Genomic DNA, 9,762 nt, shown 5'->3' with positions numbered 1-9,762 from the left:
AGTACTGTATTTAAAAAAAAAAAAAAAAAACAGCCAGAAGCTGGCAACCTGGGTATATTAAGCTTTCATTATCACAAATTTGTATTTTAAAAACCCAATACCTTTTTCGTAAATATGCAAGAGTTTCTCTGACAATTTCTCTCTTTGTAAAGCTACCTCTCACTGAAACATTTAAAATAAAATTCCTATATCTAAAATGAATTCTTGGCATTTGGGACTTTTAAAACTCCCTAAATTCAGAGGGGGGAAAGCTGCATAATTATAGTTCATCTCAGTGCAAGTCATAAAGTAATCAAAAATCTTTAAAACCAAAAAGTAGTATCTTAGAGTGGCATTTAAAACAAAAAAAGTACTTACTGGCATTTAAATTTTTTTCATGCAATTTGTTATTCATTAAATCAGAAGAAAATGTGTGCTCCTATTTTTTGATAAAGCAAAAAATATTCAAAATTGGCATTAACTAAACACAATTGGCCACCACTATGTGAAAAACCAAATGCTTTAATGAGGCTATCAAGAACAACAGTTCAGTTATTTCATTGGATACATTAATATCGATCCATAATATACAGTGCTATGGACCATACAGAAATTATTGCTGCATCCAACAGCAGGTGACTAGTATTAACATTACAGTACCAAGCGTCCTCAAGAGACAGTCATTTGTCATTTTTTTTTCAAGAAATAGGGTTTTTTTTATATACTGTTATCAACATCAACGTTTCCCCAGTGCATTTAAAAAAAATTAGTAAGTGCATTCCTTTGTGCTTTATTTTATATCTTTTAACTTCCTATGTATTTTACTTGTTCTTATTGCTTTAGTATTTTAAAACAACCAGAAAGAACTTTGTCATCCTATGTATGACCAGGTTGGTTATATGGTTTTTGGCAAAGTCAGAAGGTTTGGTATTTCCATTGCCATACCCAGAGGCAGGTGGACAAGTTTGGCATTTTGGTCACTCCATATGGAGGCCCAATCCCAAGTCACAATTCTGCACCCAGGGATGGGGGGAGTGGTGTGGACCATTCTCCTTGTCACAAACAGTGAGCTCAAACCACCGCCTCTTGGCTTAGCTAGTCTCTAAAGCGCATCCACACTCTATTTGGCAAAAAAGAAATAAATAAAACCACCCCAGAGATTGCAGCATTCTCCTGAGCTTGCTCACCTGCCCCCTCCCAGAAATTGTCTGTTAAGAAGGGGATGGAGAAGCAGGCAATGGTGAGCTCAGGAGCTGCGAGCGTCAGGGCAGTGGTACAAGATGCCATGCTTTCTTTCAACAAAGCTTTCTAGAAGGTGGCTTAACCCTGGCCAAATTCCCTGGGCCATGGGTGAGTCAAACTTGCTCTATCTTTAAGAACTCTCTAAATCAGCTAAGGAAAACTAGCATCATACCATCGCGATCTTCGACTTTTGTGCCCAGCTCCCCTCCCCCTATATAAATATGAAGAGAAAAATAGACACTGCTATGATTGTATCAATGAACACTATGGTACAATTAGCTGTTCATGCAGATTTGCATCACTATTCTAGGAAAAGAGCTGTACAATTAAGGGGGTTGAAAGAATGGGAACTAATTTTCCCTACCCCCTTAAGTCATAAAGCTGTAAAACTGATAGCATCATCAATGTTTCCAAGGATTCTCATTGCCCACCATGCATGGTAACTATGCGGTTGATTATTTTCACGTAAGCCATCCATTCATACATCTGACAGTCCTTCTGTCTGAACCCTCCAATATCCATCACCAATTCACAGTTGACATTTAAACTGTTTTTCTTTAAACACACACACACACACACACACACACACACACACACACACACACAAATACCTCCTGAATAAGGTTTCCTGATGAAAGAAGTTGGCACTCTGTCACTAAAATATATTTCATATTAAAAATATATGAAGGAAAATTGGAAGCTCTTATATTGTCTACATAGGCACCATGCTACACATTCCTCTTGATTATAGATACCATCTTGAAACTTTCTCCTACATTACAGTTCAGTCAGTGCTAGAGACTACTGCTATATTTAAGGCACTTCATTCTGAATGGATATGCTTTATGCCACTTGCTATTCAATTGTAGGCTGCTACTGAGAAACTCCATTCAACAGCCTGCCTCTTAACACCATTTGTCATCTGTATAAAACATCTAGGCCTGATAGAATATATGTAACACTACTGTTATTGCATAGGACTATACAAGTAGGTAATGCACTGAAACTAACTTTACAACATTGCTGTTTGTTAAAACATTGTTATCAAGTAACAGTAATTGGCCAATACAGTATTTCTCTCTTTAAAAACCATTCAGCAGGTTTGCTGAAATAAACCCCAATTTAAATGACCATAACGGGCATATTAATGCTATGGTTATCATTCTCCAAGGATATTGCTAGTTTTATATCACTAAAAATAAATATGTAAGTTGTTTCTCTCTAGAAAGCCGGTTTTAGCCTATTTATACTACAGCTTAAATGTGTGGAAAATAGTTCTGAGTGAGACTGTAATATACAAAATATTCACAAAGCTCTCTTTAAACGCAAGACCTTGCATAAAAGTTTGCTTTCATGTGTGTACAAAGAATGCGGAAAACCACCAGTGAGTTGTAAAAATATCGAAAACTTGCCATTTTAAGATGCATATTCTTACAAATTAATACAAACATATTGAAAAGAACAATGATAATAAAGAATCTGTACAAATCAAATGAACAGTAAAACATAATTTAAAAATAAAAATAGTAAAGCCAATTAGAAATGTGCCCAGTTTGGTTTTCTTATCAAAAGCGAAATTGAAGAGGAAAAAAAAAAAAGAGGAAAACTTTCAGTGCTCCTCAACATTTTACTTTGAGAGGACATTAATTTCCATTTCAAAATAAAATATATCTTATGAAAAACTGAATCACACTCACTGATGAGGAAAACTGTAACAGAGCACAGAATGAATGAGAACAAGATGAGACCCCATGTTTCAGAGCCTTGGTCTATATCTCCCTTCAATTTCAGTTGCACCTAAGGTATCAGTTACATTTTCTAACCAGACAATATACGTGAAAATGTTTGCATTTTTTTTCTTTTATGGAATATAGTATTTCTTTAAATAGTTTGCAGTATAAAGACTAAATGATGCTAAAAGGGTACTGTATCTTTAAGGCAGTACCAATGAATCAATACATTTACAAAATGGAAAAGTGTTAGTATGGATTTCTTTACTTCCCCACCCTCCTCCTCTCTCTCTTTCTCTTTTTTTCCTTGCTTTACATTCTTTCAATTAAACTTTACATTTCATTTCCAAGGAAGTCACAGGCATGCAAATAGCAAACCAAGTTTCCCCTGATAAAAATGGACAGCAATTTCTCGGATGCAAAAATCCTCTTGCTCTGAAACCCAAAATCTGGGGTGAATTCAGTTCACGGATACTGTACACTACCATACAGTACTTTGGAGGCATTTGTAGTTGTAAAATAGAATATACAAGTCTGTTTCACAAAATTCTAAAAATAAAATATATCCTGGGCTATTGGTAAAGCATGAAAAAAAATGTTTCATATTAAAGGAAAATGATCAAGAAAACCCCTTCAGGTAAATTACTAAATCTGCTAATCAAGAAAGGAAGCAGTCTGTGAGAATGCAGAGCAGGGAGAATTTGCTAGCAAGCGTGCTCGGTTTCTTCCATGCTCATACTGCTCCTTCGGCTGCTGGTTTTGGATGCCCCAGGGGACACCGAGGAAAGAAGTGGATCAGTTATGCCAACAGGAGAAAGAGTATCGTCCATAAGGATGTCTTCCAGTTTGGATCCCATTTTCGTGGGTACGCTATAGGCTTGGCTGCTCTCGGTCCCAGCTCCAAAGTTGTTGTTGAAGGTGATGGTGCCATCTGTGAGATCCAGGGTCGTTGTACATGTTAGGTCTGCGTGCTGTTGGAGGAGGTCTTGGCTGCAGTTCTCAAGAGCGGGTTCCTGCTTGATGATCCGACTCACCAAATCTGGAGAGCAGAGACCCGTGGATGGAATAAGGGAAAGTCCATGAGCTCGAGCCTGCATTTCAAGTTCCTAAAAGTAAAATAAAAATCAGAAACTTAAAGAGGTGGTGCACAGAGGATTTTAGGACAGTGAAACTACTGTACAATACATGAGACTATAATGACCGTTACATGTTGTTATGCATTCGTCCAAACCCAAATGGTGTGCAACACCAACAGTGAACCCTAATGTCAAGTAGGGACTTTGGGTTATAATGATGTGTCACTATAGGTTCATCTAGTGTTGAAATGCCCCACTCTGGTGGCGATATTAATATTGGGGGAGGCTATATATACGTGTGGGAGCAGGAGGTATATGGGAACTCTCCACACCTTCGGCTCAATTTTGCTCTGAACCTAAAATTTCTTTAAAAAGTATTTTTAAAAAATCAGGGACTTCCCTGGTGGCGCAATAGTTAAGAATCCGCCTGCCAATGCAGGGGACACGGGTTTGATCCCTGGTCCGGGAAGATCCCACATGCCGCGGAGCAACTAAGCCCGTGTGCCACAGCTACTGAGCCTGCGCTCTAGATCCCGTGAGCCACAACCACTGAGCCCATGCGCTGCAACTACTGAAGCTCGCACGCCTATAGCCCATGCTCTGCAACATGAGAAGCCACCTCAAGGAGCAGCCCGCGCACCGCAACTAGAGAAAGCCTGCATGCAGCAACAAGGACCCAACACAGCCAAACATAAATAATAAATAAATTAATTAATTTAAAAAAATTATACATTTGCAAAAAAATAAAGTGTTAAAATAAAAATCTTTTGCTCTTTCAAATTAATAAACACCATATTGGGGCTTCCCTGGTGGCGCAGTGGTTGAGAATCTGCCTGCCAATGCAGAGGACACGGGTTCAAGACCTGGTCTGGGAAGACCCCACATGCCGCAGAGCAACTGGGCCCATGAGCCACAACTACTGAGCCTGCGTGTCTGGAGCCTGTGCTCCGCGACAAGAGAGGCCTCGACAGTGAGAGGCCTGCGCACCGCGATGAAGAGTGGCCCCTGCTCGCCCCAACTAGAGAAAGCCCTCGCACAGCAATGAAGACCCAACACAGCCAAAAATAAATAAATAAATAAATTAAATTTTAAAAAAATGTTAAAAAAATAAACACCATATTTCTTAAAGTACATAGAGTATCACTGGTAATACAGTAAATGATTTTTAGGTGGTATATGGATTTTATTATGTATGAAATACAGAGACAGTTTCTCATAGATGTCAATGTTAACAGGGAGGATAAGTTAAAAAATGTAAAAATAAAATGTCAAAATGTGAGCTGATTGAAGGAAAATAATCAGTAAATAGTACAGGTCTATACTCCCTACACTGTGCAGAGATATCTACGGGTACTATAATGAACTCCCAGGACACTGGGGATATTTTTAAAGTTTCAAGGGGAACGCACTCTACTGCGAGAATGATCAAACTCAAGACAGTTTTACAGTTTTAGTATTAGATTGTGTTACATTGTTTCCATCACATCGTATCAACACAAAGCCAGGTCTCAGGTAGTTGTTGTGATTAAAAAAAAAAAAAAGAAAACAAGAAAAAACCAACTCCTGCATGAAAATCAGTGTGGAATGGGAAATGAGGGTGGCAGCGTCCATTCTGACTCCAAGGTTGGAGAAGCTGTGCAGTGCCTCAAAGGCACACTTATCTCACTAGTAAGTAATGTGGTTATTTAAAAATAAAATTAAAATGTGAGTTTTCTTTCAATTTATATGTTTTATATTTTCAAATGGCTACTAAGTTGTTAGCACCTAACAAGGAAATGGTAGGTATTTTTTTGGTCTAAGGTGCAACGAAAAAGTTACTAAGATATTAAGGGCACTGGGAACTAATAAAGATTGAGTAGTAATGGCAAAAGTTATGAAAATTCCATACAAGTAACTGAAGTTTGGGATGCATCATTTAACCCATCTCACCAAGGCAAAGGGAGTTTTGTTTTTTTTTTAATTCCACAAGAAAGTCCTCAATCTGTTCCTACACTTTTTTCACATCCTTCCTATTATGGACTGCATTGTGTCCCCTCCCCAAAATCCTATGTTGAAATCCTAACCTCCAGGACCTCGAATGTGACTGTACATGGAGATAGTGTCTTTCAAGAGGTGATTAGGTTAAAATGAGATCCTTAGGGTAGGTCCTCATCTAATATCGGTGAGGGGAGATGAAGACACAGAGACACACATAGGAAAAGCCACCAGAATGGGAAAACACAGGGAAAAGGTGGCCTAGGACAGAAGCCACAGAAAAACCAACCCTGCCCACACCTTGATCTTGGATTTCTAGTCTCCAGAACTGGGAGAAAATAAATCTCTGTTGTGTAAGCTGTCTAGTCTGTGGTATTTGTAATGGCAGCCCTAGGTGACTAATTCACTTCCTGAGTGTCAGAGACTTGCCCCAGTGCCTTATTTCAAATACCTTCCAAACAAGCTCTTTTCCTTTTCCCTTTCTGAGTATGCCTAGACCACCCCCCTACAATGAACCGTAAAGACCCCAATTGATCCTGAAGAGCAATTTGCTTCTACAAGCCAATGCCATCTTCCTATGTCTGTGATACAATAAAAATAACAGAATATACATTTGAAGCAAGTCACCTTGCATCATGAGAGGGGGAAATGTACTCTCCAACAGGACACAACCTTTCAACCTTTGCCCACAAGCCTAGAAACACATGTTCCTGAAAAGTTGTGTTCAGCCTGTATTAAAGGATGTTTGATTAGCAAGGTCTTCCTCGAGATGCAGTACAAGAGATGGGAGCCTGAGATGTCACACCAGTATCTGCATGTTCCTTCACACAGTCTCCAGACACACAAGTCTCCTTGGGCATCATTTCAAAGCCCTGGACTGCTTAATAAAATTGCAGTCCCAGTGATAGTAAGGCTTCATGCTCTTTATTCTGTGAAGATTTTTGCATGTATCACTTAGGGTGAAAATGAAAGGAACCCCTTAGGCCCAAGCTGAACACATGCACAATGGTAAGTCAACGCCCACATAATAAGAACAGCGCTCTCACACGTGTAGTGTGTCTTAAAAAAAAAGAGTTGGATTAAGAGAGGCATCCATCTTACTCTAATCTTTTGTTGTTTAATTTAAAATGTTTACCAGCTGAATAAAGTGTTACTTAGATTGCTAAATAATGTGATAGATCTCACCTAGAGAACTCAGGCTCATTGCACAGCACAGCTTTCCTAATTAATAATGTTTTCCATGATACACAGAAATTCTAAAGGCTGCTTCATTGACATTGGAAGAAACCCAAGACATCGTCACCATGCAACTTCCAATTCATATTTTTCACGGTATTCGTATTTCACACGAATATATATGTTTGAAACTTAAAATAAAACCTAGCCTGTCTTTCAAAACAGTCATTATATTTTATTATTTGTATAAAGAAATGACGCATTAGTATAAGTTGCTTTTATAAATAGGTATATATACTAAGTACAAGAGACGAAAGACCCGTGTCTGATTATTGAAGAGATGGAACATAAAACAAGCAGCAAAAGCCAAAAAAAGAGAAAGCAGGGAAGGGAGATTTTCAAATGACACATAACCTCTATTTCACTACCAAGATTCCAAAAGGCACCCCCTAGAGAAGAACCACCTTCTGCCTCTCTGACCCAGGGCTGAAGATCATTGCCATGACATGAGAGATGTGACATCTAGAAATGTCAACAGTGTTGTGGGGTATTAACAAGCTTGGAAATCAGAAGTAAACTACTCTGTTAAATAAGTTCAACATCAGAGAATAAGCACCACCAGGCAGTCTCTAAAGTGCCATACTCTACACTGCCACTCCATAATTAGCTGCATTGGAAACCTGAAAAACAACCATTGTTCTATGGCGAAACTGGGTACAAGTGGGTCCATCTACTTAAGAAGAAGATACAACGTCATCGACCCTTACGGGTTGGTTGTGTTCAAAGTCAGCAAGTAAATTAAAATAACCCTAGCCAACTCCTTTAGTCATTAGCAAGGAGTCAGTTTTTCTTTCTCTTCTTCAAGAGAGTTCCAGAGGAAGTTGCATCTTTATATTCAGCATGAAAAGCCAAGTGATGACGAAGCACCAGGAGCTGATATTGCAGGGATCCCCCAGCTCATGGTTACGTTGGTATGTACACTCCTTAAATGGAATGACAGATGAATTACAAGTATAATTAAAATTAGTATTTCTCCTGTTAAGAGTGTGTAAGCTAAAGACACATATGGTACAACTTCATTATCTGTAACTATTTCTAAAATTTATACCCTGATGATAAGATCTTCTGGGTGTCCCAGGTTTCCTATAAACATGAGCTTTGACCATGGACTGCACCCCACTCAATACTAAGGTATCTTTGTATTTAACAACTACTCTCAATTCTCAAGATTTGCAGTACTTATGGCTATGGACTGAAGTCTATGCCCCCCAAAGTTCATATGCTGAAACCTAATTCCCAACGTGATGGTATTTGGAGATAGGGCTTTGGGAGGCGATTAGGTCACAAGCGGGGGGACTTCATGAATAGGATGAGTGTCCTTATGAAAAGAGACCCCAGAGAGGTCCCTCACCCTCTTTGCCCTGTGAAGTTGCAGCAAGAAGACAGCTATCTATGAACTAAGAAGCAGGCCCTCATCACACAACAAATCTGCCAGTACCTTGATCATAGAGTTCCCAGCCTCCAGAACTGTGAAAAATAAATGTTTGTTGTGTAAGCCACCCTATCTATGGTGTTTTGGTCACAGGAGCATGAATGGCAAAAGACGTGCTACAGAGTTGCTATGAACACTGAATTAGTGAATGCCGCACCATTGTTCCTGGAGGAAACAGAGGATTAGGGTCCTGCAAGCATCTGCGCACAACATTTCACCAACCAATCAACATGTAACTTTGTTTTATGTGTGTTTCTGTTTGAAGTCACCTTGTTTACTACATATCATTGATTCATTAATATTAAACTCAAGGCCAACAGGACCACAACTCATGCCTGAATGAAACTTCTCTCTGTAAGGCACATCACAGCCTTCCTGTGCTTAGGAAGATGAGAAAGCATTTCAGGGCCATGCTCAGAGGGCACTTTCAACAGCAAATCACCCAAAACACCCACAAAAATGTGAAAAACATGGCACTAAATAGACAGCAAAAAAGGACACTTGTTTACAGTATGAGCTGAAACAAGAGGACAGAGCATTGTCTTGCCCAACCTTAACTAGGAGCAAACGCACCAGCCAAGTCACCTTTGCCATGCTGCACATGTCTGCAAAGGAGCGTGGAAGTGCCGCAAGTGTCGATTTGGGGGTTTCAAATAAATTTTTACGAGGAAACAAAACCACAAAGCGGAATCCACAAATAATGAGTACAGACTGTATTAGGATCACGTAAATCAACTCCCTCATGGCTCATCATACTTCTTCTCCCATCTTCAAGTCACTAACATGTAGTCACCTTCACCCTGCACACGCCTGGTACCTGTATTCTGAGTAACAAGTGCCGGTTGGCATGCTCCAGCTTCTTCTGTCTGTTTTCAAGCTCTTTAGCACGTTGCTGTTCCCGTTGCAACTTCCGGATATAGTCCACAGACGCTTTTAAAATGGTTCCCTTGTTCCAGCGCATGTCTCTGGGATGAAAATGGAAGGAAACAGACTGCTTTAGGATTGGAGGCTCCATGAAAATTCAGTATTCAGAGCATTCAGTTTCTAAAGACGAGATAACCATTAGGAGTTGAGAATCGCTATCATTCACTGA

General features: G+C 39.4%; 1 protein-coding gene across 11 annotated transcripts in view; it reads right to left on the bottom strand.

Moving 5' to 3' along the window:
- Positions 1-481: 481 nt before the first annotated feature.
- MITF (melanocyte inducing transcription factor) overlaps positions 482-9,762 on the bottom strand; it is a 226,576-nt gene continuing 217,295 nt past the window's right edge. For all 11 annotated transcript variants that reach the window (XM_060109998.1, XM_060110000.1, XM_060110008.1 and 8 more), the window contains exons 9-10: positions 9,487-9,634; positions 482-4,057 (exon numbers count right to left, since the gene is read on the bottom strand). In XM_060109998.1, the coding sequence (XP_059965981.1) occupies positions 3,656-4,057; positions 9,487-9,634 (550 nt within the window). In that variant the 3' untranslated portion in view covers positions 482-3,655. The remainder of the gene's footprint in view (positions 4,058-9,486; positions 9,635-9,762) is intronic.

Source organism: Mesoplodon densirostris, chromosome 10 (assembly GCF_025265405.1).
Source record: "Mesoplodon densirostris isolate mMesDen1 chromosome 10, mMesDen1 primary haplotype, whole genome shotgun sequence".
NCBI lineage: Eukaryota > Metazoa > Chordata > Mammalia > Artiodactyla > Ziphiidae > Mesoplodon > Mesoplodon densirostris.
This window is presented reverse-complemented; position numbering and strand designations above follow the sequence as displayed.